The sequence below is a fragment of the Carlito syrichta genome, unplaced genomic scaffold (assembly GCF_000164805.1).
Source record: "Carlito syrichta isolate Samal-C Ts95f unplaced genomic scaffold, Tarsius_syrichta-2.0.1 Scaffold307067, whole genome shotgun sequence".
NCBI classification, from domain to species: Eukaryota; Metazoa; Chordata; class Mammalia; order Primates; family Tarsiidae; genus Carlito; species Carlito syrichta.
The window spans coordinates 80,616-107,411 of record NW_007251163.1 but is presented as its reverse complement, the minus strand read 5'-3'; the positions used below and the strand labels follow the sequence as shown (position 1 = coordinate 107,411).

General features: G+C 42.8%; 1 protein-coding gene across 1 annotated transcript in view; it reads left to right on the top strand.

Moving 5' to 3' along the window:
* Positions 1 to 26,796, top strand: part of LOC103266199 (voltage-dependent calcium channel subunit alpha-2/delta-3-like) — a gene marked incomplete at both ends in the record, with an annotated part of 243,085 nt that overhangs the window by 143,587 nt on the left and 72,702 nt on the right. The window contains one exon of the mRNA XM_008063825.1: positions 2,480 to 2,593. Within this exon, the coding sequence (XP_008062016.1) occupies positions 2,480 to 2,593 (114 nt within the window). The remainder of the gene's footprint in view (positions 1 to 2,479; positions 2,594 to 26,796) is intronic.

The following is a 26,796-nucleotide window of genomic DNA, read 5'->3' as shown; positions in this document are numbered from 1 at the left end:
CATTTTCCTCCCTTTCTTTCCTTTTGTTTGGGGAAGTTTTTCCAGGATATTTTCTTTTTTTTTTTTTTTTTTGAGTTGGAGTCTCACTCTGTCACCCAGACTGGAGTGCAGTGGTCGCTTCCGGCCACCGCAGCCTTGACCTGCTGGGCTCCGGCGATCCTTCCGCCTCAGCCTTCCAAGTAACCGGAATTACAGGCGTGTGCTACCACGCCCGGCTGATTTTTTGATTTATTGTAGAGATGAGGTCTCGCTGCCCAGGCGGGTCTCGAACCCGCGGGCTCAGGCAATCCTCTCACCTCAGCCTCCCAAAGGCGCAGGATTACAGGCTGAGCCGCTGAGCCTGGCTTCAGGATATTTTCAAATGCACTTCCTAAACAATAACCTTAGGGCATTCTGATTTACTTCCCTTCTGAAGCTTCTATGACCTGAAGCACAGATCACTTCTACTCAGAGGCTTGCTGCTGGGTTTGTTTAATTATGTGAAGGCTGTGTTCAATGCAGCCTCCCCAGAACATCTCCAGAACAACTTGTTGATAAGACCAGGCCATAAGGCTTATTTTTTTCTTGCTGCAGTAAGGGGGGAACAAAAGCACCACCATGACAGAGTCTTAGTGGCTTCTCAGAGTGGGAAGGACAATGTCAGGATATTTATTGAGATTTTGAAGTCTGGTTGAAGGCGAGTCTTTCAGTGTGAGAGCGGGGAGGAGCTTGGTTAGGATCCTTAGGATTGGGTAAGAATCCTAATATTATAGTTGAGGAACAATAAATACAGCAAGGGGAAGGTTTTGAGATCAGGGATTCAGAATCTTAGGGTATAAATTGTCCTTTCTATTGAAGAGTTGATGGGACTTTCAAGAAGTTCCTGAAGTAAACAATACAGTTTTTTGCAAGTTTTATCTTCCTGGGCATGTGTTTTCTGGAATAGTGTGTTATATTGATAAAGACTGTAGAATAGCAGTCACATGGAAAGATGTGTAATGTGATCATTTTAGTTTTCAAGTGTTTTTGTCTGTCAGTGTGGTAGTGTCATGGGCTTTGTTTGCTCATTAACTCCAGTGCTCATGTCCAGTCTGAGTTGTAGGAGTGGCTACCCGGGCCAAGACTAGCCTGAGGCAAGTGCCTCGGGCACAAAATTTAAGGAGCACTCAAATTAGGGTCACAACCCCGGTGACAGTTGTGTGACCCTGGAGTTCTGGGACCATGGATTATGCTGAATTAGAGTAGATCCTAGAGCTAGAAGGTCTGGATTCAAATCCTGATTATGTCAGTAGTAGTTGTGTGACCAGCAAGTTAGCTAAAAAAAAAAAAAAAAAAACTCTCTGTACCTCAGTTTCCCCATCTGTAAAACATGAATAATAAGAATTCCTACCTCAGAGGCTAGTAAGGATTATGTTAGTACATGTAAACCCAGCATATTTTGAGCATTTAGCCTGTCTTGTGCCAACCATGTAAAGATGTTATTCTCATCTTAGAAATGAATAGATGAATGCTTAGGAACGAGAACTTTTTGCAGACACACAGTTGTGGTGCTGGAATGGGATTTAGTGCTCTCCACCATACTGTGGTATCCCATGAATGTTTTGAGTAGGCTTCATTCTGTTCTAGTATGGCCACAAGGCAATTCCTGCCACCCACCCACCCATCCACTCATCCAACTATCATTCCACCTATCCCTCCACCCATCCATCCACCCACTCATTCATCCATCCATCCACTCATCCACCCACCCACTCACACATACAGTTATATATTATCTTGGCTCATCTACATTGACTTCTAAGTGCATGGAGACTGGGCATTAATCACTTTAACTTGAATGCTTTATTATCTCTCTGGTTCACCAGTGGCCAGCCAGCAAAGTCAAGAGCCAAGGGCAGCCTCCATCCTTCCCCAGGGTCATGGTAATAGTTTGAGCATTTCAGGCACACTCCCACTGGACACCTTTGCACTTACTCTTTGTCGTTTTCAGAATGTCCTTCCTCCAGATACTCACCTCCTTATGTCTCCTCAATAGACATAATGTGTCCATCAATTCACTCAAACCAACCTCATTTAGATTTTAAAGGCGATGTTGCCTCTCAGATAGCCTGTTGTCCCTGTATAATGTGTCTCCAAAAGGTTATTGTGCCATGTCCTCTGGGCTTGTTCTGAGACTATGCTTGAAGATAAGAGAGGTTATCTCCTCTGGGCTTGTATTCTGAGGTCTATGCTTGAAGACAAGAGAGGTTATGCATCCTAGAATCTTCCTTCTTACCCCTTGTGTTTTTTAGTAATTCTTCCACAGTCCATATTTAGATTCAACTTGTCACAGCAAATTGGTAACTGTGAAAAGTGTCTTGTATAGTTTCTGTTTTGGTGGTACACAATGAGCTCTCATTCTGAGAGACTTCCTAAGCCCTAGGCTTCATGCCTCTGATGCCTCACAGATACACAGAACATTCTGCTGAGAATTTTATTTTGCACTTATATCTTTCCACAGTTCAACCACACAGGACAAGGAAGTATCTGCAGCCAGGCCATCATGCTCATAACTGATGGGGCAGTGGACACCTATGATACCATCTTTGCAAAATATAATTGGCCAGATCGAAAGGTAAGTTGATGCCAGCACCATCCATGCAGTGGAGTTCATCTGGAATCTTTATTGTAATCTCCAGCTTGTCCACAGATAAGTGGCCCATGTAGATTTAATCTCATAATGACCTATGGTTTCTCAGCCATGTGATTTTTGGTTGACCAAAACTGAAGACTATAGCTTTCCTTGTTTTCAAAATGAAACATTTTTTGTTTTTTAAAGACAAGTTGGGTGTGTACTGTGAAAAGATATATTGTAAAGAGTGCTTCATCCACAATTGGCAATGCTTTTTTTGTTTTTATTTTCCTTGGAGCCAGAACTGCTCAGTAGGTCCAGCATCTAGAGGATGGTAAAATCAGCTATGCTAACCCTGCAGCCATCTCCTTTATGTGTCATGTTTCTACAGTTCTTCTAAAACCATCCAGAACCTTCTCTCCATCCCCCGGTGCTTCTCCTCATCTTTTTCAAAGCTTGTCTTTTCTCTGTTCTAATTCTTCCTTTTGTTTTCAAGTTGACGTTTATTAATCTGATGAGCCCATATGTTAGGTTATCGAGTACTGATATTAATATTTTTGGTGTCTTTTGAGTGCCTGAACCCAGCGGTTCCTCAAGATGTTTGCCAGTTTGAGTTTCCTGCAGAAATTTTTTAATTTATGGATGCCTGAACCCTACCCCACACCTATAAAACCAAAATATCTGGGGTTGTGGTCCAGTCATACATGTTTTTAATAAGTTCCTCAGTGGGCAGTAACCAGTGGATTCATAACTGGTAGTCACTGTCTCACCTAAATGGTAGAATTTTAGCCAGGAAAAGAGGTCAAAGTGTGTACTATTCATGGGGTATCAGAAAGGCATTTTCCTATTCCATGTTTTAATCACATTACCTTGACTGTCTCTATAGGTACATGAGACAATCTAGTCCAAGTCCAACCTACTCTAATTTTGCTCATTTAATTTTTTGTAAGTCAACTAACCATACATATTTGTCAAAAAGATACAGGAAACAAATGACAACTGTGTCCTCAGCTATATCCAGGCAGCATATACCCTTGAGGGAACATGAGATGGGAGATATCCTTTCATATTTCCTCAGTTGTTGTTGGTCCACACATGTCTCTCATAACACTGGCAATCTCACCTCACCAAGTGGGAGTCTGGTGTTTAGAGCTATGTACATTTTGTGCATCAAGGTCCTCAAATGGACACTAACTCTTTCCTTTGTCTGGTGCCCCACCTTGAAAACAGTCATCATCTCTGAAGCTGGAGGAAAAGCTGGCTGTGCTGGTCTGATTATGTGGGACTCTGACCTGGCACCTGCCCAAAGGATATCCAGGAATAAACTTGACCCATTGCAAGTGCTGTGTTTAGAACCCAACCCTTGAATAAGGTAGAGGCTCACTTTTGGACCAGATGATTTTAGATGCCAGCAGTATTTTGAGTGGTGACTTCCAGGGACATGTATAGGCCAAAGTTAGTTCCAGCTAAACATACATAATGTGAAGGGAGAAGCTTGTTAGATACAGTTGCATCCCTACAGCACACAGTCCAATGCTGGGTGTGTGGTGGGCCTTAATGCACAGCCCTGCAAGGTGGCCAAATGACTGAGGGGGCCAGTAGGGGTGTCGTAGTACTAGTCAACATGGGAGGGCTGTGGACATTTTGCAGCCAAATAGAATGTTCACAGATGCCATGACATTTCACAGCATAGTAAAGAATATTTTTCATTATTTAGGTCTATTTTTTTTAAAAAAGAAGTAAAGGAACCTTCTGATAACAGCTGATAAGCCTTCTGATAAGCAGTGTTTTGTCATATGAGTCTCACATTTTGTATCACATGAATCTTCCCACTTGGTGATACTCAATGGATAGCAGTCATTCAAGAATGTCAGCATTTGAACATCCTGTTTGTCCTTACTTGTAGGCAGAGGCACAGGATGAGAGTTGCAAAGTCCTAATTCTCCAGACAAAATACAAATCTCAATGTATCTTTCCAGATAAATAATATTGATCTTAGGCCAGATACGCTCTTAGATTAATTGGAACCAGGGTCCTAGAAATTTCAGTGTTACGTCAAGCAGTTTAATCTACTTATAAAGTATTATCAAGCAGAGGCAGATTTTCTTTCTGTGACAAGAGGGTCTTTTATTATGATCAGAAATTAATAGGAGGCTCCCTTCCCTCCTGCCCCATTCTGGAGAGTTCCATGATATTCATATACATATACATATTCTTCTTTATGAGCTTCCCTGTGAGGGTGCAGGTAATGAACTTAAATAAAAACCCAACATGATTCAGCATTGTGTTATAAAGTGCGATGATGTGCCATGTGTAAGCAGTCATCTTTCTCTGCTACTTTGAACATTAGCTATTTAGTAGAGAGTTGTTACTTTGAACATTAGCTATTTAGTAGAGGGTTAACTAATCCTATAGTTGATAGTCTTAAAGACTGTGAAAATAGGAAATAGGTTAAGGAGAGAGAAAACTGGTCTTCAGACTGGAACATCATGATTCCCATAAATCAGTGGTTCTCAAACTCGAGCAAGCTCCAGAATCACCTGAAGGGCTTGTTCTGTTAAGGCGAGTGCTGGGCCTCATCTTCAGGACTTCCAGTTGAGTAGATTTGGGTGGGTCCTGGCAGTCTGCATTTCTCACAAGTTCCTGGATGATGCTGATGTTGCTGGTGGGGAAACCACACTTGGGGCACTACTTCCATAAATAATAACACAAGGGGTGGGATTTAGTGACTTCATATACTTCAACGTATTACTTTCCTCTGTTGACCTTTACGAGGACCTGTTCCTTCAGTTGAATTCAGAGCTCAGGTGTGTGTGTCTTTGCTCATACTTTGTTTTAAAAGCTGTCAAGTAACGATCATTTAAAAATCTGGAGATATTGTATAAAATTTTAAAGTTTTAGTTTCTCTTGATGGGTTATACCTGGCACTTTGGGGCCAACATTCTCATACGGCAACAAAAGGCTGAAACTGAGAAGTGGCTGCCCCTTAGGCAGAAAATGCATGCTTCTTTTGGCCATAACCCTCATCACCACTCTCTGTCATTTCCTCTTAGCACACTTCACTCATATGCTTTACCTGCCCACAGGTGTGGATTCTCTGACCCCTGATCTAGACTAAAAGGTACTCACTGTTTTTTATGCGTTGCCTGCATTCCCCACACTTTGAGTATGTTCCCTTCTCTTAGGCCTACCATGAGCCTTCTCTCTTCTCCTCCATCCAGAGGCCATCTTGTCCTTGCCTAAGCCCCAAACTCCAGACACCCTAAGAATTATCTTAAGAGAAGTATAGCTTCCTGTCCAATATTATAATTGCTTCCGGGCTTGTCTTTCATCTTCATTCTTTGGTGAGTCTATGAGGACAGATTTTCTATTTCTAAGAAAATCCCATCACCTTGTACTTTATCTCAGAACTGCTGAGAAGTATAGTGCAGAGAGCCTAGGGTACCTTTCTGAGTCCTGCCCCCTAGTCTTTATGTTCTACGCAATCCCTTTACCTTGAGTATGGGCAGGACCTGTGACTTGCTTCTAACCAATTGACTCTTGTGAAGGTGAAGGTATTTTATCTCATCAGTTGATTTTTTTTAGCTACTCTAAAGGGATACTATTCTGGGTAGGCAGTATATAATTGAGGACCTGTACAAGAGGGACTGGATCCTCTCTGAGGGCAGAGAAATCCTCTTTGCTGGTGTGATGACATTAAGCAGAGGTTTGGAGAAACTCTTATAGGAGGAAATTACAATCAGCCTTGAGGACCTGAGGGCGGCCTCCAGCTAAGAGTCAGAAAAAGCCTGTTCTGGCCACTGTCAATCTCACAGCCACAAGGAAGTGAATTATGCCAACAATCTGAGTGAGCGTGGAGGTGAATTCTTCCCCAGTTGAGCTTCCAGATGAAAACACAACCCAGTCAGCACCTTGACCACAGCCTTGTAAGACCAGATTAGAGAACCCAACTAGGCTGTGTCCCAACTCCTGACCCATGGAAACTGTGGGATAATAAATGTACTGTTTCAGTCACTACATTTGTGATTATTTGTTATACAGCAATGGAAAACTAATAGAAGCAGCAAAGAAAAAGGGAGAAAGAAAAGAAAATTACTTATTGTAGCAATGCTATAAAACATCCTCTCATCTAATGGCTTAAAATACAATTTATTATTTCTTACAATTCTGTGTGTTAACTAGGTGGTAGTTCTGCTCTGCATGGTGTCAGCTGGGGTCACTGACTAAGCTGCATTCAGCTGGTAACTTGGCTGGGCTGCCTCGCTTCTTCTCCTGGTGGGCTCTCTCTCCCTCTGTGTCTCATCCTCTGGGCAATGCTGTGGGTCCACTCTCCTCAGTACAATAACCTGGATTGCCTTACAGTATAGTGGCTAAATTCCAAGAAAGGGAGAACAGAGGGAAGTTGGAGAACAGGCCAGGTGAGCACTTATGGGTGTTGTTCATAAAAGCTACCTACCATCCAATCAGGGTCTTGAGCCAGACAACTGCTTAATAAAACCTTTTAGAGTGAGTTGGGAGAAGGAATGCCGTATTGGTGATTTAACTATGAGTCTATGAAGGCAGCATTGTGATTGCCTATGCAATGTGTCCCTTGCTGGTATTTCATTTCTGAGAGTGGAAATGAGGAGCTATTCATTCATTTATTGGATGCCATTTACTTTTGCCTAATATCCATTGGTTAGTGACTTAACAGCAGCTCTTACACACTTGGAATAAAATATGAACTCCTCAACATGAAAGGAACTGTTCCAGGACCTGCTCAAGAAATAAAGCTGCATACATTTAAATTAGAAAAGTGACTGTGCCCACATCTATGCAGTTGCTCTTCCAAGAGAATTTAAAATGGATTTAAAATCTATAAAAGGGAAAGGTCTAGAATTATTTATCATTGTCTCCCCAGAAGCAGGAGACAGAGATAGCTGGATAGGTAAGACAATGATTTGTTAAGTGATTTAAAGGAAGGGTGGGTAAACTATGGCCCATGGCCATATCTGGCCCTTAGCCTGCTTTTGCAACCTGTGGGCTATGAATGATTTTTACATTTTAATTTTTTGTTTTTTGAGTTGGAGTCTCATTCAGTCACCCAACTGGAGTGCAGTGGCTGCTCCCGGCCACTGCAGCCTCAACCTGCTGGACTCCGGCGATCCTTCCACCTCAGCCTTCCAAGTAGCTGGAACTACAGGCACGTGCTACCACGCCCGGCTAATTTTTTATTTATTGTAGAGATGAGGTCTCACCAAGTTGTCCAGGTGGGAATTGAACCCCTGGGCAATCCACTCACCTCAGCCTCCCAAAGTGCAGGGTTACAGGCTGAGCCACCAAGTCGGCTGATTTTTACATGTTTAAATGACAAAAGAAGAAGAATGTTTCATGACATGAGAAAATTCTATGATATTCAAATTTTAATATCCATAAATAGAGTATTAGTTTAACACAGTCACATCCATTTGTTTTTATTATCTATGGTTAATGTAGAGTTGAGTTGAGCATTTGTGACAGAGTCCATCTGTCTGCAAAGCCTGAAATGTATTTACTGTCTGATCCTTTAAGACTTTGTTTGCCAACCCTTAATCTAAAGAACTCTGATGAAATTTAGACCAACCAGTGTATAGCTGAAAGTCATCGAGATACCCTCAGAACTTTATATTTTGGCTGAATTTAACAGAAGATAGTTATGGCAGTTTCTCCTTATCTTTCTGTAGCTTTTTTCTGCTTGAATGAACTATTCTAGCCACATAAATTGTGGAGGACGTAGGAGACTTGATGGCAAATCTTTCTCTTCATGCCTATGGTATCTCTCCCCAAAATGCCTGGTGGCCCCTCTGCTTTTTTGTAATGAGTAGCTCTCTTTTCTTGCCCCCTCTCCTCGCTTCTCTGTCAGTGCTGCCATCAGGGCTGGGATACTGTACTTGGTGATGGGGTTGCTCAGAAGTGGGTTGCAAAACTACCCACCCCTGGGCTGGAACCCAGGACCTGGAAAACAGGGTTTTGATAAATGCTAGGCTTAACTGCTCCTGGAACCTTGTTTTGGTGGTAACATGGGCACAGTGCAGAATTTCATGGCTTTTAGTCACTTAGTAATAGAGGGGAAGAATCAGATTGCCTCTTTGCAGAAAGTCAGGCAAATGGAGACTCCCTGTCTCAGTCAGCTTGGGTTTTTGTAACAAAATAGCAAATATTGGGTGGCTTATAAATAGAAACTTATTGCTTACAGTTCTGAAGACTGGAAGTCTGAGATCAGGATGTCAAGATGGTCAGGGTTCTGTTAAGGGCCTGCTTCTGGATTGCAGACTGCCATCCTCTCATTGTATCCTCACATGTCACTGAGCAGAATGGGGAAGCAAGTTCTTCCATGATTCTCACAACGGCCTAATCCCATTTGTGAGGGTTCTACCTATATGACCTCATCTAATCCTAATCACCTAATACACTAACTCCTAATACCATCACAGGCAGACTAGGGTTTCAACGTATGAATTTGGAGGGGACACAAACATTCAGTCCATAATACTCCCTGTTACTGTGGGGGCAGAATCAAACTACTCATGAGTCAGAAATCATTGTTTTGCCTTGACTTATACTTAAGGGAGTGATATTTGGCCTATAACTGTCAAATACCAGACCATGTCTTAACTTGCTTCTATTGCAGATAAAGTCATATTGCCCAGGTGTACAGGAGAGTTGTCACTGCCCTTAGATCACATTCCAACTCTTACTGTGCCCATTGAAGTCCTAATTCTTATCGAATGCTGTATGTCAAGTGCATGTTCTAAATGCTTCTTAATTCTCACAGAATCCTCCTGAGAGGAGTACTGTTTTTAACACGTTTTCACAGATAAGGAAACTGAGGCACCAAGAGGCTATATAACTGATTTAGGGTTCCCTACTAGCATTTATTGAGCTGAAGTGACCACCCCAGCAGTCAAATGCTTAGCTTGGACTCTTAATCAGGACACAGACATCTCAAGGGCAAAGCAAAATAAAATGACTGCAGGGCAGAGGAAGAGCAGTCCATGCTGCACACATTGTCATCAGGACAAAAAGCCCATTTTTTTGGACCTCCTGCCCCCAGTCTGGGAAGGTCTGCAGAATGTCAGGGACTCAGTGATCTCAGAACTCCTCAGGGCTGCAGGCAGTGAGCAAGAGGAGAGCGGATTGTGGGGCCTCAGGATGAAGCTGTCTGGGTGTGATTAAATGATCTTCCTCTTATAAAAGGACAGGAGAACTTCAAAGGCGAATGCTATTTCAGTGATGTGCGCTGTGAGTTTTATTATCAGTTATCTTGAAAACAAAAGCAAAGATAGTAGCTTTGAGGCTGTTCAAGAGACTCAGGTGCCTTGTAGGTTATTTAGTAGATCCTTGGTGGCCTGGTAGGGACTGCAAGAAGGGGACAAAAGTGGCTCTTAGTTTAGGGATAAAGGGAAACCCTTGATCTTGGATGACCAGACTTTGGGCACCTTTGGAACCCTGTTGGAAGTCACTGTCCTTTGAACTGGTGTCACATATATCTCCAAAAATGGGTTGGTTTGGGAGTTTTGACTCAGACCTCCCCATATATTTTAACTTGGGAGATAAAATCTCAAACTAGTCTTGTGCCAGGGATTTCAGGGGTGCAGGCAGGCTTAGCTCTGCTTGGCGCCTCTTGTAAAGTGGTTTTATAAAGCTAGGAATCCCCTCTGTCCTCCTGTTTCCATGGGGCATGTCCATTCTGGGGAACAGAGTTTCTGAGCTGGGTCAAGGCTTATCCTTTTAAGAACGAAACTCCTCTATTATTTTAAGCAATTTGGAAGGAATTTTTTGTTCCTTCCCCCTAACCTACGTTGTTTTCTTCTCTGACTTTCAAATGATTTCACAAAAAGCATTTTTTTTGCCTCCATTTGGGTGGCAGAAAGAAGAAGGGATTTTCCCAAGACCACAGCAACTTAGGAAGGAGTTAAGATCATACTGCCCCTCGAGGGGGCTCTCAAAATGCTCCACCTACCCTCCAACCCTCACACCACCTCCACTCTGGTTCTGTCTGTTCTTTATCCCATAAAACTTTATCAGTAAGGGGGCTTGTGGGTTGCAGGGGTTGTGGGAGAGGAACAGAGGGAACGGGGAGCCATCTGGGGGTAATGCATTCATACAACAGGTATTTATTGCGGGTTCACTGTGTCTCACAGTCCCTTATGCCTGAGCCCGTAGGTGGGGGCTAAGATACCCCCCAAAAGATAACAGAGTGCTGATAACAGATTACAGGTAACAAGCAAGTGAAAAGATCAACTTATTCAAAATCATGATGCATCTTCTGAACACGACAAACAAGGGCCTAAGACAAGAGTGGGTTAGTGGTGGCTTTTGTAGACAGTGGACGATGACCAAGGCAAGCCTCTTGGAGGACAGCACATGAGAGGGAAAGGAACTGGGTATGAAATGGCATTCCCAGTGGAGGAAACAGTATTTCAGAGACCCTGAGGAGGAGCAGGTGGGTGTATGTGAGGAGCTGGATGAAGTGCAGGTGGCTGAAACTTGGTAGGCATGAGGACAGAGTCATGGGAAGGTGGTAGCTTCAGTGGGCATAGTAAGAAGTTGGGCTGTGATCCAAGCGTTGTAGGGAACCACCAGAGGCTTTTGAGCAGGGGAGAGAGGTGAGCTGGTTGTTTTCAGAATGCTGTATGGCAATTATATGGACTATCAGTCTAGGTGACGTGGACTTGGCATGTGAATATAGTATTAACTCTTCATCACAACTGATTTCAATGGGAGGTGAGTCTAGGTAAGTGGACTGTTTCACTCCCTGGGAATGCTCCAAGATGATCCTGTTTCTCACTGCTGTTTTACCTCAGGGCTCACTTGGGTGGTTACATTTTTCTCTTCCCTCCCTTCCTCCCTCTCCTTCTCCCTCCCTGACTAAAGTCATTGTTTGGTTGGTCGGAAAGTTTTGGGTGAGTTTGTATCATTGCTGTGTTTTTTCAAGGGTGATAAATCCTAAAACTGTCTTAGGAAAATAGCAGGAACATTAATTTCTCATGGTCAGTCAACGGTACGACAGGAAAAAGCATTTTCAGTCACTGTGGTGAGAGCTCATGCAGGCCCTTCTTGCTGTTGAAGCGAGAGTCGAAATGGCTTGTTGTCTATGGTTTATTTTTAATTACTTCTGCTAGTATTAGACATTTTGTGACTGCAGCAAGAAGAACATGACAAGACAAGTTAGGAATGAGGCTCACTGATGTACGGCTGCTGGAAGCCATTGAAAAATCTTTTCACGTCAGGGGCTCAAGACAGCCGTGTAGTACCCCCTCTGCGGCTACAACTGCTGTTTCTCTTCCTGGTCTTGGTGTTGGGGCCTTGGCCTCTGCCCAAGGGACACTGACTTCAGAAAACAAATGAGGAGATAGCGCACATTCCCACCGAGTGACTTTCCCCTCCACACCCTCACCCTCCAGTAAATGGCTAACCAGGTACTCTTGAGGGAAGCCTCCCCCTACTTACAATTTGGGAGAAGAGTCACACACTCTGCTTAACTCATTGTTTAATACTTAGCCTCACCCTATGGGTAACACTCCAATGGGCATTCTCATTTCACAAGTAAGGAAACTCATGGATTTAAGTCACTTGCCCCAGAACCCACACAATGAAGCTAGAAGTCTGTCCTTAGCCACTTAAAGCTGTCTCCCCATCTGCTGCTCTCAAATTGTGGCACATCAGAATCACTGAGGCGCTAGCAGCTGGGGGCACTTGCTAGAACCCTTTCTTGGGTTCCATTTTTCTGCAGGTGGGGCTCCGGAAACTGAATGTTAAGAGACTCATAGATGTCGTTTTGTGAGTTTTGAGGTTTTTATTAAGGACCCCCTCCATGACTCAGTGAAGGGTGTTTGTTCAAGCTGGCGCATGTTCAGAAATGCCACTTGGCATGGTTACATTCCCAGTGAATCAGGCAGGGTCAATTCCGGGGCAGGCACCTATCAGTTATTTGAACAGAAAGAATTTAATGTTAATAATTGTTAATCAGGTATTGATGAGGTGAAAGGGCAAAAGAGAACCCACGGGTATCATGGAAGTAGCAACTGCAGGAAAGAGCTACCACCTCTGTAGTGGTGGGGGAGGAAGGACGGAGGAAGGGGAAGGGAAGATTTTTAACATTTAGAAGCTTGGAAGAGAAGACCTGAGGGACTGCAGCCCAGACCTATGAGAAGGGCATGCTGGCTGGCAAGTGCTGGGGTCTCTGAACTGTGGGGGTGGGACCTAGACTTTTGATGGGGTGCTGGGGTCTCTGAGGAGGATGCAATAAGATCAATTCTGTACGTGTTTAGAGAGCTAGGAACTGGATTCATTCACTGCTATGGGAATAAACTGCTCCTGCCAGGGTAAAGAACCTTGCTAGAGTTAAGATGTTGGGAATGAGAAGCCAACAGTAAGCAAACAGTATGGAGCAAGTCCCTCTCCTTCCTCAGCGGGTGCACCATCCCCCATTGGCCCTATTAGACCCTAAGGCAGACCCTCACCAGGAACAGCAGACAAAGCTGAAATGTGGTTTCCAGAGCCCCAGCCCAGGCCCAGGCCCAGCCTCACAGAGCCCAGAAGATACGGTGTTGAGACATGTTAGCTTATTAGCTCCCAGTAATAACTTTTTAGCTTCCAGTAATAAGCGTTCCAGTAATAACTGGAAACTTGCAGAATAATTTCTGTAAGCTGCTGATATGTCAAGTTCTTATTTTATTTCTCTTAGACTATTGAGTAGGGTTCTTGGGGTGTCAGTGGGAGGGCAGTGCTGCCTAATGGAAAAGATGGGAATGTTTGGATGTTGAAAACTCTTTCTCCATCTGTCAAATGGGACTAATTATACACACCTGGCAATGTTGTTAAGACTTAACAAGACAATGTGTACTACCAAGCTCAGTGCTGGGCATACAATAGGCAGAGTCCACAATGTCTGTATCCTCATCATTTTTACCATAATATCCAGCCACTTGCATTATTTAAATTCTTCTGTTGTAGTTGAAACATAACCTTATTGTAGGAATTCAAGATTATGTAGTAATGTTTTTTGGATGTGAGAAATAGAAAGTGCTCTTTTATCCTTGAATATGAATTAATCTTATGCAGTGTCTTAGTTGACTTATAAGAAGATTATTCAACTACATTTTCCAAACATTTTCAGGCCTTTCTTTTTACCTATTCCATGCATAAATGTATATGCAAGATCCTTTTTACCTAAACTTCTGGTACCTATTAAAATATACTGAGTAATTTTTAACCATTTGGTGTTATTAATTAATGCTGCATAGTAACTAGTGTACATCAATTCAGGTGAGCTTCATGGAAGATGAGTCAGACTGTATTAGCAAAAGTAGTGTTGCTTTTATATTATTTATCGCCTGACTAGAGTAGTGGTCAAGGTCAAGGCACAGACTACCTGGGTGGGTGTCTAGGCTTTACTGTTTCTGAGCTGGGTGGCTTTGGACAAATGATTAATTTCTTTGTGCTGTAGTCTCCTTGTCTAGGAAGTGGGAGACAAGAACCATGCCCCTCTTGCAGAGCTGTTGTGAGAGAAAATGAGTATTTCCCAGCACCTAGGGAGTCCTTGGGGAGTTGCAAGTACACCATGAGAGTTACTGATAGAGGAGAGAATTGCGGCTCACAGAATCCTGAACCAGCCTCAGCAGGTGCATAGAGTAAACATCCTCAGGCAGCCCGTGCTGCTGTGAAGACAGAGGATACAAACTTGGCACAGTAGAAATAAGTGTGGCTGGATGAGTGGGGTTTAAAGTGCCCAACTCTCCAAAGCAGCCCTGTATATTTTCTTACCTCATTTGCTCCTCTGACCAAACTCCCCTGATCGGTAGTTGGATGGGAGGCATCCCAACAGCTTCTCTGTGAGGTGCCATAGACTCTGAACTGGTAGGAATGGAGTAAATGGTGGTCTCCTCCAACAGAGGCTCCTTGCTGCTGGTAACCAGAAACTACTGATGGCCTCACAGGAGAGCCAGTTAGGCTGAGCCCCATCCTGCATGCCTGTTATCTCATCAGTTCAGATTTTTCCACTTGCCTGCCATTTCAAGTGGGTAGTAGGAGGACTGAGCAGATAGGTTGAGAAGAGGACATAACAGCATCCTCACTGTCAAGAAAAGTGCCCAGTGTGTGGGGAGTTAGGGGCCCTCAGGTCTGTCAGTCAACTGTGCTTCTCTACCCCTCCACCCTTATACCTGCACATAAGTTGCAGTCATATTCTGAGTCTTTCTAGTTCTCAAAAAGGCTTGTTTCGCCAGAAGTAGGAACCCCACAGCCTGTTCTCCACACGGCAGCCAGAGGAAACTTCTCCCCTCCCCAGTTTTATTTGGTTGTAATTGGTATGCAAAAACTATACACAATTAATATTTGCAGTTTGGTGCATTTAGATATATGTATGCACTCATATTATTATGACCACAATTCAGGTGATACACATATTTACCACCTCCAAAAGTGTCTTCGTGTCTCTTCTTTTTTATTTTGTTTTTGTGATAAGAAAACTTACGTGAGATCTACTCTCTTACCATATTTTCAAGTGCACAATACCATATTGTTAAGTATAAGCACTGTGTTGTATAGCATACCTCTGGAACTTACTCATCTTATGTAACTGACTCTTTAAACAACTTCCCAATCTCTCTCCCTCAAGCCCCAGAGCCTGGTAACCATCATTCTAATATCTACTTCTACACCTTTAGTTATTTTAGATGCCACATGTAAGAGACATCATGTAGTATTTATCCTTCTGCAATTTATTTCACTTCGCATAATATCTTCTGGACCATTCCCATTCATTGTAAATGGCAAGATTTTCTTCTTTATAAGGCTGGATAAGATTCTGTTTTACATGCATACCACATTTTCTTTATCCATTCATCCACCAATGGACATTAGGTTGTTTTCATATTTTGGCTATTGTAAATAATGTTGCGATGAACACAGGCTGTGCAGATATCTCCTTGAGATAATGATTTGATTTTCTTTGGATATATACCCAGAAGTGGAATTGATGATTTATATAGTATTTCTATTTTTAGTTTTTGAGGAATCTCCACACTGCTTCCCATAATGGCTATACCAATTTACTTTTCACCAACAGTGTACAAGGGTTCCCTTTTCTTACCAACACTTGTTTTTTGTTTGTTTGTTTATTTTGGTTTTTTATAATAACCATCCTACTGACCATGAGATGATACCTCAATGTGGCTTTGATTTGCATTTCCCTGATGTTGAATGATGTTGAGAATTTTTCTATACATGTGTTGGCATTGGATGTCTTTTTTAGATAAATGTCTGTTCAGATCCTTTGCCCATTCTTTAATCAGGTTATTTGATACTTTTGCTATTGAGTGTTGAGTTTCTTACAGAGTTTGGAAATTAATAGTTCATCAGATATATGATCCACATATGATTTCTTGGATCTGACACTAAAAACACAAGCAACAAAAGCAAAAATAGATAAATGGAACTACATCAAACTAAAAAGCTTCTGCACAGCAAAGGAAACAATCAACAAAATGAAGAGGCAACCTGCAGAATGGAAGAAAGACCCTTTGGAAACTGGAAGCAGATGTTGCCAGTGATCACCCCAAACCTCCACTGGCTCCCCACTCCATGTAGAGTTTAAGTCAAGTTCCAGTGGTGATCAACAAAGTCTGGCCTGATGGGTGTCCATTCATTCCACCCTCGTCTTGGGTGCTGCCCCTCATTCCTTCTGCTCAGCCCACTGTCCTCAGGCATGATGGACACACAGCCACCTTTTGATCGCTTCACTTCCATTCCCTCTGTCTGGACACTTTGCTCCTAGATTTCCATGCTGAATCATTCCTCATCTTCTTCATGTCTGCTCAGGTATGACCTTTTGAATGAGATCTAATCTGATGACCTCATTTAGAGTTATCCCCTGCCCCAGCCTCCAACTGTCTTCGTTACTGTTTTCCTTTTATTGATAGCACTTTTCATCTTGTAACAAATATGATAAATGGCATAAGGAAGTAAATTTTTTTTGTTTCATCTGCTAGAAGCAGAGCACTGTGAGGGCAGGCACTGTGTCTGTTTCCTCTGTCCATGCAGCACAAATGCCCAGAGTTGTGCCCGGCACACAGCATGTGCTCAGGGAACCTTTGGAAGCTGGGCACTTCACAAGCATCACCTCATCCATCCTCCCAGAATTTTTATGATGTAGATATTTGTGGTACTTCCCTTGTGTAGGTAAGGAAATTGAATGGAGAGTAGGTTAACTGACTGGACTCCAAAGTCCATACCTCTCACCTGCCCCCCAGCCCCTCCTCCCGGTCCAAGACCCTAGGGTAGACAGAGAGTATGGAAGTCTGCTTGGGACTTCCTTACTGCATGTCCACAGGAATGCAGAGAGACTCCAGGAACTCTGTGAGAATTGCAAAGAAGTGTGTCCTGAGTTCCAAATGGCAGTCGACTAATGTTTAGGAAAGCTGCCATGGGTCAGAGAATTGACTTTGAACAGGAAAGGTTTCCAGGTGATGGGATTTCCCAGCACCTTGAACATCTCCATAGCACTTATTGCAATGAGGAGGATAGGTGTCATTTTCTCTGCAGTGTTTGTCTTCTTTAGCAGACAAGATCAGTTCCTGTTTTGTTCTCCCCAAAGCTTAGTACCTGACACAATGCCAGATGCATAGTAGGTGCTCTGCAAACATTTGGAGAAGGAGGTAAGAACAAGCACGTTTAGGTTAAGGCAAGATTCTGCATACCTTCCCTGCAAATCTCCACCAGCCTGGCACATTTATTGGTATATCCACACAGAGCAATGACTTACCCTTTGAAATTAACGTGGGTCTCCTTAATGCTTTTTCCACGTTGCTAGGTCTTTATCACAGAGGAGCCTTTTGCTTTCTTAGCTAACTTTATTTGTAGAAAAATCACCTTTATGCTTCATAAATGAAGCTCCTTCTTCCAGTAGATTTTGGGAAACCCTATATTCTCCACAGGCTAACCCTTGTATTCACTCTTCAAATATCTGGGGATAGAACCTGAGGCTCCCAATGCCAAATGGTTTTGGCCATCAACCGATTATCCGCCTGACTTCCCTTACCTTAATCATTTCCATAAAAAAAAATATGAAGGTAGGAGATTTATAGGGCTTAGTGAATATGTTCCATTACTGCAGCCCAGCGCTTCAGGCCCTGGCTCCTTTCAGACCCTTCTCTCAGCCCACAGCCTCCCACAAGAGCCCTTATGTTCCCTCCCTCCTGAGAGTTCCACATGAAAGTCGAGTTTGGTTCATTGTTGGCGCTTCCATAACGTAAAAATAGATTTTCTTCTATTCTGTTCACTCCTCGGGGATTTCTATCTAGAAAAGAAAACAGCTGAGCTTGGTGACTAATGGGCCTCTTTGGGGGAGACTTGTATGAGCTGCATGTCAACTGTCCAGGCCGAATCCTGCCGCCTGCTGCCTGACGTGCCTTATTGGGAAGCACAGAGGCCCATGTGGAAATCTGTGCTGGAATGTGAACTGAAAGTGAGATGTTGAGGGAGGATTAGCTAAATGGTCACGAAGCCTCCTGGGGCCGCATCAGAGCCCTGGAACAGATTTCCAAGGTGTGCTCTGATCTGGGGATGGTTAACCTGGTGGGGGGCAAGTGTCTGGAGGCTTCTGGGTCAGAGCCTGAATTTCTGGCACTCTCAACCTTTGCTTCTATGAATCGATCCCTTGAAACTCATGGAAACCTTAAACTTTTAAGATTTGGATCACATTAATTTTGCTTTTAAATGATTTGTTTCTATGCCTCAATGGGACAGAGACAAAAGGTGATGGTTTTAGAATTTCAAAGGAGACTGTTCCGGTTCAGAACCCCAAACGGAAGGATGTCTGTGTGAGCCAAGGAGATACTTATTGAAATGTGTTTTCTCTCCACAGAATAATTGCCTTAACCCTCCTAAAGTACTGATCCTTTCCCCTCCTCTTGGCTTAGGAAATGGCCTGTTATAAGCTCTTCTCAGTATACAAAAGTTACAAGCCCATTCAGAAAAAAGCAAATCCAGAGAGAATGATCTTAAGCTAGAGATTGACAACTGGCTTCCCGACATCAGGAAAAAGGGACAGAGTGCATATTCTGGGGTGTGGGTCTCTGCTTCTGCCTCTTCTAGGGAAAACACTTAAAGATTCCCATTCCCATGTTGCTACTCTCTATTTACCAGCTTTTTACAGGTAAAAGTTGATCTGCAGTTTCTCTAGGTATTCCAGAAAGTCCCAAAAGGACAGACCTACAACTCACATGGACATCTTACAGTCCAATATTCTGACTTGAGCTTTTTATAAAAACACCCCCCCACACACATATACTATATATATGTAATTTAAGTCCACATCATCTTACCACCATATCCCTCTCAGTCACCATGTATACCCAGCACTCAGTATGTCAGCATATAATAGCTGCTTAATAAGTTGTGCACATGAGTGAGTGTGTATGTATGGATGAGAGGTACCCTGGATGTGTGACCTTCCCTTTCTGAATTCAGAAAGCTATATCTACATGTTCCAAAATATCCTGTCATTTGAAATTTTCAAAAAGCCTCCCTTCATACTTTTTAAGGCAATGATTAAGATAAGAGAAATTGGGAAGATAATCAGTTGATGGCCAAAACCATTTGGCACTGGAAGCCTTAGGGGTGGTTACTTTAAGTCTCTGTGCCACTTAAGATGGAACACAAAGCATATATGCTTACAGGGTTGAAACGACTCAAACATTCCGGGATGGGGTCTGACACTGGCTTATCTGTGATCCTTGGGTACTAGGTTTGTTGACCAGATAAACAAGAGTCTAAGGTGAGCATCTCCCAATCCTAACAGACTAAATACAGTGTGTGGCATCCAGCCGGGTTTCGGCACAAGTGCCTGACTTCTGAGGGATATGGAGGGTTTAGGAAGTCCTCTTGGACAGAAACAGCCAAGAGTGTCCTAGGGTGGTGCTACTGTGGCCCTCTCTGTACCTTGTCTCCAAAAGCCTCACCTTCACCACATCTAAGCCCCTGCCTGCTCCCTCAGCCTCAGGCCATGCTGGTCCCACCCCCATGACCTCAAGACAAGGAACCTGTGCTTGCTTCTATCCTGAGCTCCAGTGCTGTTTAGGTCCACATGACTGGTGCCTTGGTTGAATGGGTAAGAATATTTACAAAAGGTAGGAAATGAAAATATTTTCTCAGTTTGAGTATAGAAGACGAAATCTAGTAGGAGAGACCTAGAATTAAAAAGCTGCTGTACATTTGGAGTACAAAGAAGCTGAGTCTGATTATCAACTTAGTCTTGAGCTGTGTGATCTCAAACAAGCCACTCAATCCCTCTGAGCTTCTAATTTGTAAAACAGCCTTTCTAATAGTAGCTCCCTTCCAGTTTTGCTGCAAGAACCAAGTGAGCAAAGGCATGTGGTGGTACCAGGAACCAGTGAGGAAAATGGGACAAAATTCTTGAGGATTCCCCAAAAAGAACTCGGTGGAACTCAAGATCTGAGAATGTGAAAGTGCTTAAGAGGAGACCTCCATCCCTTCCTGAAAGTATCCCTTTCTGTCCTCGCTGTGGCTCATGTTTTCACTGATTTAATTTTAGAATTTACAACCAGGACTAACCAGCATTTGCTCTCAGACATGCCCAGCTGTGGGGGAAGCTTTAGGAGCCTCAGTGTGTATGAACCAAAGCAGGGGTTGGCTTGTTTTAGAGACAGTGCTGGACCTTTTGTTGTCCTTGATCATATCTGGGATGCAAGGGGACAGTCTGCTGAGGTGTCCACCATTCATGGCCCTGGACCTCTCAGAGATATCTGCATGGTGACTTGGCCCTCAAGGCGCCAAGACTTTGATCAACCTGTGGCAGAAGGTTTGTGTGAAACCCTTCCTGGTTTTCTTTTTTTTAAACACAAATGGGATCTGGAATTGATCCCAGATAAGACATCTGCCTCTTAATTTCACTTCAGAGGGGCAGGATGACAAGAAAGGCGATGAAGACAACTAAATGCATTTATGATTTATGCCCCCTGTGATAAATCAATGAATGATTTCTCCCCAAAATGTGGTCACTGCCCGACTAACTCATACCAGCTGACACATCTGTGAGACGCATAAGGGAATGGGGGCTGAGCCCCTTCCTTGCCATGTGCACACCAGTCCTGGAACCAAGCACCCCAAGGATTGGGGCTTATACTTATGAGAAAGGGGCTCCTCCACACATGGGATGACACTTCACTGCCATCTTCCTCCTCCAGTCTGTGTTTCTCTTCCTTGTGGCCTGATGGTGCAGTCATGTTCAGCCTGTCCTTGGTTCATCTCCAGCATTCCTTTCTGTGCTTGCCTTCATGTGTGGTGAGTTAGATTTTTCCATTCCCTAAAGGTGATTTGAGCAGGCCCAGTTCTCACCAGAGTCCTTCAAAGCCAGTGGGGAGAGTGGAAAATCGCATTAACTCTTTCATTAACTCCAGCTGCACTGTGCCAAATCGGGATGGCAAAGAGGTTTTGTCTCAAGGGCCAGCCTCAGGCCTTCCTGGGTAGCTTTCTGGAGCACTAACTTGGGAATAGTTTTATTGGCCGGTCTGACCAGAAAAGGGACTAGTGAGCAGCAGCTGCCCTGCACAAGAAGCCCAGCAGTGGCCCTCGTGCCTTGGGTTTGTCATCCCTTTCCCCAAAGGTTTCCTTGTACCCTGAATGTGCGACCTTCAACTCAGAAAGCCCTATCTACATATTCCAAAATATTCTGTCATTTGAAATTTTCAAAAATCTGTTAAACCATTTTCTGACTGCTTGGCAGTCACATAACAGCTGGATTGCTTATTTCCTCACCCCCTCCCCTTTTTTTAGCATCATCTGAAGCTAATTTATCCAGGAGTAACTTGGTCTTTGTAGGGGAAAAGTCACATTTCATTTTATAAGTTACCTGCAAATGAAACTACCTGGTTGTGCCTCTCATTTTCCTCTTGTTGAAAAATGTCTTTGTTCTACCTTTTTTTTTCTTTCTTTACATAAGCTTAAGAAATTCTTCGGAAAGTGCCAAAGTCATTTCCTGGGCCTAGAGTGGGCAGTGAGACAATCATAGCTGGGAAAAGGCAGAGCTGTAGGATCCAGAGGTTGGCATTTTCTCCAAGAGCAAGCCAGGTTGTAGAAACCCATCAAGGAGTAAGCAGCCTGGGGCTACTCACCTCTGGAGGTGGAGGCATTGACTATGGGTTGAGATATATGGGGCTTCAGCTGGAACCTCTGATCCTGGAACCAGATTGCCCTGCTCTGTACAGGATATGTATAGAAGGGAAAAACGAGCCAGCTAGTAAAGGTTATTCATTTGGTGTATCTGCTGTTCCCTCACATCACCATTGTTCCAGCCAGAAATAATATACCTGCAGCTGTGTTTCTGTAGGACAGCAGGGACATCTAATAATGTATCAGGCTGATCTAAGCTGCCTTTTCTCCAGTGATGCCCCAAAGGGAAGATATATACTCCACCTTTATGTTATCCGGTGGTACTAATCAGAAACCACTGCCATGGAAATGACGTGTCCTGTTTGGTTCCCGTCTAGTAGGGAATTGTAAATTAAAAGGGAACTTGATAGATTCCCCTTAATTCCAAAATGAAATCCTTGCATACTTTGCTGCATATTACATAATTAGTTGACTTCTCACAGGAGTTCTAATTATGCCTATGGAATAAGCTCAAGATAATGAAATGCATTCATCTCTCTGGCAAGCCGTCTGTCACATAGCACGGAGCGCCCAGTCAGTCCTCTGGGGTTCGCCTTCTCGCTCAATAAACAAAGCTTTATTTACAGCCACAGAACTTGGAAGTGAAATACAAAGTTATTTTATGGTGTACTTCTGTTTTATTTCCTCTTTAAAAAATCCGTTTTTCTTAGCTTCATATACTGTGTAAATTGCCATTTGTATTAGTAGCTATACTAATCCCCAAACATAAAGATTCCTCTCCAAAATGCATTAGTAAGGCTTATAATAACACACAAACTGCTAGAGATAGGAGGAGACCAATAACCGAGGCCAAAGGGAATGAGTTCTTTGACCCCAAATTTTATTTACTCAGTGACTAAGTAAAAGAGTTTGATGGAGGGTTGGTGGGTTGATAAATGGATGGATGGGTGGTTGGGAGGGAGTGTGGGTATTTGAAAGGATGAATGAATATTTAATCAGGGAGGAATATGAATGGAAGAGAACTAACTCAGAAATGCCTACCTTTAGATATATTATCCAGCATTGGTTTGCTAGAGAGTAATATGAGGAAAAAGAGGTTTTATTCCTCTTTAATAACTTCTTATTTGTAAAACAGAAACTTGAGAATCTTGATTTCTCAATGGGTAGCTTTGAAAGTTACAGTAAATATGTAGGAAAAGTTGACTCGGAGAAAACAGAAGAAATGTTTCTGAGAAAAACCAGGTTAAGAGAGAGTCTTACATTCCAATAACTTAAATGTATGATAAGAATATATTTTTTTTATAGATAAGTTGTTGGTAACCTAACAAAATTAGAACAAAGCTCTGCTTAAATTTCCCTGGGAAGTAGATTGTCCCATAATATATTAGTGAATGTAACCCAAGCCAAGAAAGAGTCATGTAGAGTGACATTTATGGAGTGTTACTGCCTCAATTTCTATATTTAATAATGAAGATGCTCTGTGTGAGGAGGTCTATCCAACCTCATTGCTGACATAGCGATAAAGAAAGGTCAGGGGTGCCTGTTAGTTTTCCTCCTCCAATTTAAAGACTCATTAATCTCTTCTGAAGGCTGCAGGTACCAAAGGCATTTCTGTTGTGAAGTCACTTTCTCTAAGTTTGTCCTTTGAAATGTATAAATAAAGATCTTAAAAGATGTTAAACCGAGTTTTCCTAGCAAAAGATCAGTCTTGTTTTGTGGCAGGTGACTCGGTATATCAGGGCGATTACCTCCTATTGTCCTAGTGTGAGGGTAACTTGGATTCACATTATCCCCACATGGTTGCAAATACTTTATGCCGTCAAACTCCTCTGTCTGGCTTATCACCTGGGGCAACAGAAGCTTTACAAGAACCTGCCCATGTAGATGGCAGCTGAATTCCAGTAGAACATCTGTGGGCAGTTTTCTGGATTTTCCTCCTAACAAAAGAGCCATTCATGAACTCTTGGCCAAAGGGTTGGGTCCTATGTGTTTTTAGTATAAGCAACTCACTCTAGCTTAAATTTCAAAAGATGGGGCCCCCTTTATGTTAGTCACTCATCCACATTCCGACAGGCACAGTATAATTGGTGCATGGACTCTGTTTCAAGAAACCCCCGATTGGATCATTCAGTAGACACTCACATATAAGGACTCTTTCTTGAGCTATTTTTTTTCTTTCAAATAAAATGTTAGCATTCTAGAACCTCAGGATTTGAAGGAAACTTAAAGAGTAAAAAATGTGAATTGTGTTTCAAGACTAACTTGTGACACCTGCAGGTCAGTTTTGGTTTTGTACAGGTTGAGTACATAATCAGCAACCATCCTGTAAAGCAGAGGCTGGAAGGAAGAAGTACAGTACGAGTAAGATCAGATGCCGTTTATAGTGGACGTATATGCTTGCAGTGGCTAGGTGAGTAGGTTTTCATTTTACTTCTGTCCCATCAGTGACAACATCCTTACTGTCACTCAAGCCAGGGTATTGAACCCTGAAAATTGATGCATTGCCTATCATCACATGGACGACATAGTGTAGTTTGTTGAAAAGTGGTGATAAATATTTGGACCATACATTAAAAGAGTCAAGATATAGTCAAAATTTAAATTTGAATTTTGAATCAATTTGGGATGCCAAATAAAGCAAATTTGTCAAGAATAATTTTCCTATTCAAAAATCCAAAGGTCTATTTATTATAACTCCACTGTGTTTAAGGAAAACTAATTGAAGAGCAAATATCATCAGTAGACCTCGGGAAACAAGATTTTTTAAAAAACAAATTCTCTGAGACTGAGAGAGAATGCCTGAAATATCAGTAATAAATTAGGCTTACTTTTTAAAAAGTGGGTCAATCAGACGTACAGTGCTTTAGGTTCCCTGTCTTTATTCCACGCTGAGTCATTAGTGTTTGACTGAAAGGCAGAAGACCCAACCTTAGTTCTTCATTTGCACAATAACATTTAATCAAGTATGAACAGCCCGGTGGAGTCCAGGAGTGCTGCTAGGGCTAGGACAACAGGCTCAATACTCTGGGGACCAAGAACAATGAAGTTGATGTGTGGATATGCTTCTACTGTTGTTCAAGGAAGCATCCGTGGCCTTTTGCTATGTTTAATTACAGTGGCAAAAATCTCAGTCACTGTTTACACAAGTTTATTGCTCAGGTGTGAAAGATACCCTGAGCTCGCTCTTGGCATTTGCTTTGCATCACAGGGAGTTCTTCATCTTTTAAATTAAAAACATTCATTCTGTTCCTTCTGGTGTTACAAAGGTAAATATCTTCACCAAACCTGCTCGGATTGCTGTCATGGTAATGGGTTTGTTACTTCTGCCACTTGACACAGGGGACAACGGCCCTAGAAGAGGGCCCATACAGTTGACAGGGAACCACTCAATTCTGGGTTTTCTGCAAATGTTCCTCCAAGACGGCAGTGCTCAGGAGGCTTGCAGGGCCCTGCAGATATCTGGCATCTAGTCTCTGCCAGGTTTCATCTCAGACCTGGGCCTTTCTCCTCCAGAGGGCATTTGCATAGGCTGCTCCCTCCCTTGCAGGGCTCTGATTTCTCAGTGGCACTCAACAATACACATACCTTTCAAAGCTCAGCAGCCTAGGTCATATTCTTTTGTCATGTTTCCATGTGGGTCATGGACATGTTATATTTCCCTTCCTTCTGAGCATTAAGATGTTTCTCACATTCTCATCAGAGATGCTGTCTTATCCACTGGCTCCATTAAACTATTAATATAAGCGCTACATTGATGGGGTCAGAGCTAGCTTCCTGGGCATGCAATTGCACAGGGCTCCACACTCAGATGGGCCCCATGCTCTGCTTCATACTCTGCTATTTTCACCTTGAAATTCTGAAAACTTTTTGCAATTTCATTTAGCACTAGGCCTTGCAAATCCTGCTTTCAGTCCTGGATTGAGACCATACTGGTTTCTGTTGGAACTCCAGCACATGGTATGTGCTTAAGACTACCATGTAAATGAATGTTTTAAAGACAAAAGAGGATCTCTTTTCATCCGTGCACAAAGTGTAACATTTCTAATACCTAATGTCAAGTCAGGATGTTACTTATTTTCCTGATGGCTCACTGCTTAATCTCGTTCTTTTCATAAAGTTTGGCAAAGGCCACCAGAATTGAATTAGAGAGACATGCATATTATGATCTCAGAAAAGGAACTGGTTGCAAACTATAGGAAGTATAAAAATGGATGGATCTGTTGTTAATTTTTTGTTCTATATATAGAACCAAAAGGGTGATGTTTAGAGAGCAAAAATGTTAATTGTCTTGCAAAGAGTGCTCTAATGAGCTGGGCAAATACTACTTTGGAGAAAGTATTCTTCAGATGATAGAGGAAGTTGGGACAGTGACTGGGACTCTTCTGAAATGCAAAATGTCATCCTACCCCCTGTATTCATTCGGGAACAAGAAAACACTGAAGCAACAAAATATCCAGCTTGATCTTCCCGTCGTCATCCTATAGCTGGGAAAGCTTGGCCAAAAGTCTGCTGTGGAGAAATTGCAAGTCTCTACAGTTTTATGCAGCATGCCCATAAGTTTTCTGTCACTTGTCTGATTTGGACACACATTTTCCCATTCTCCCCTGCCCACCCCAAAGGTGACTGCTGCAGATTGTGAAGTTGGCAGGATTTTCTAGGCTGTGCCGGCACAAGCTGTTAATAAATTAGGTGCGCAGAAGTGTGTTGGCAAGGCGTTTCCTCCCGGAGTTCATAGGCCTTCCAGAACATTTATGTCTCATTACAGCCCGTACAGCAGTTTATGCACTAATAAATCAAAGAAGCTTTGCAGAGATGGGCTGGCCCATAATGAATCTTTCGGTGGCATTTTCCCTATACAGGCGCAAATAATGGAGCAAAACCACCCCATCTGGCCACGCTGTAAGAGAGAACTCACAGTGGGAAACTGTTTTCTCAAGCATGACAAAGGTCATTGCAGGTAGCAGGAGTGAGGGGAGGTAGCTAGAGCTGTGAGTGACAAGGTGGAATGAAGCCATTTATGAGCCTTTATCACTGTGATTATAGGCATTAGCTGG